Source organism: Neopelma chrysocephalum, unplaced genomic scaffold (genome assembly GCF_003984885.1).
Source record: "Neopelma chrysocephalum unplaced genomic scaffold, ASM398488v2 Primary Assembly neopelma1_94494, whole genome shotgun sequence".
In the NCBI taxonomy this organism is placed as follows: domain Eukaryota; kingdom Metazoa; phylum Chordata; class Aves; order Passeriformes; family Pipridae; genus Neopelma; species Neopelma chrysocephalum.
Window position 1 is genome coordinate 3674 of NW_020923201.1, and position 609 is coordinate 4282.

Genomic DNA, 609 nt, shown 5'->3' on the forward strand with positions numbered 1-609 from the left:
TCCCTGTCCCCACTCCCATCCCATCCCTGTTCCCATCCCAATCCCATTCCCTCTGTATTCCCACAGCTACGCCCGCCGGGACAGCCCCACCTACGACCCCTACAAACGGTGAGTCCCAAACCCCCCAAATCCCCCAGAATTCCCACCATTCCCAATGGGATTGGATCGGGAACATCCCTTTCCCTCCTCCTCCCGCAGCTCCCCCTCGGAATCCACATCCGGCTCCCGCTCCCGCTCCCGAACTCCTTCGGTGGGGCAGGAGGAGAAGATCACCTTCATCACCTCCTTCGGCGGCAGCGACGAGGAGGCGGCGGCCGCTTCCCAACCCTCCGGAATTCCGGGAAAAGGCGCTCCCGGAAAAGGCGCTCCCGGAAAAGGCCCGGCTGGCCCCGGAGCCACCACGGCTCACGGCGCCTCGGCACGGTCCGGAACTCACACCCACACAACCCCTTTTCCCTCCTTTTTCCTACTTTTCCCTCCTTTTCCCTACTTTTCTCTACTTTTTTCCCTATTTTTTTCCTGTTTTTTCTGTTTTTTTCTCGTTTTTTTCTGGTTTTTTTCCCATTTTTTTCCTGGTTTTTTTTTTGTTTTTTTCTGGTTTTTTCCTGG

General features: G+C 56.2%; 1 protein-coding gene across 1 annotated transcript in view; it reads left to right on the top strand.

The window, feature by feature from the left end:
* The window catches only part of LOC113980516 (CLK4-associating serine/arginine rich protein-like), a gene marked incomplete at its 3' end in the record, with an annotated part of 4090 nt that extends 3667 nt beyond the window's left edge, over positions 1–423 (top strand). Inside the window, exons 7-8 of the mRNA XM_027707746.1 lie at positions 67–108; positions 199–423. Of these exons, the coding sequence (XP_027563547.1) occupies positions 67–108; positions 199–423 (267 nt within the window). The remainder of the gene's footprint in view (positions 1–66; positions 109–198) is intronic.
* Positions 424–609: the final 186 nt, after the last annotated feature.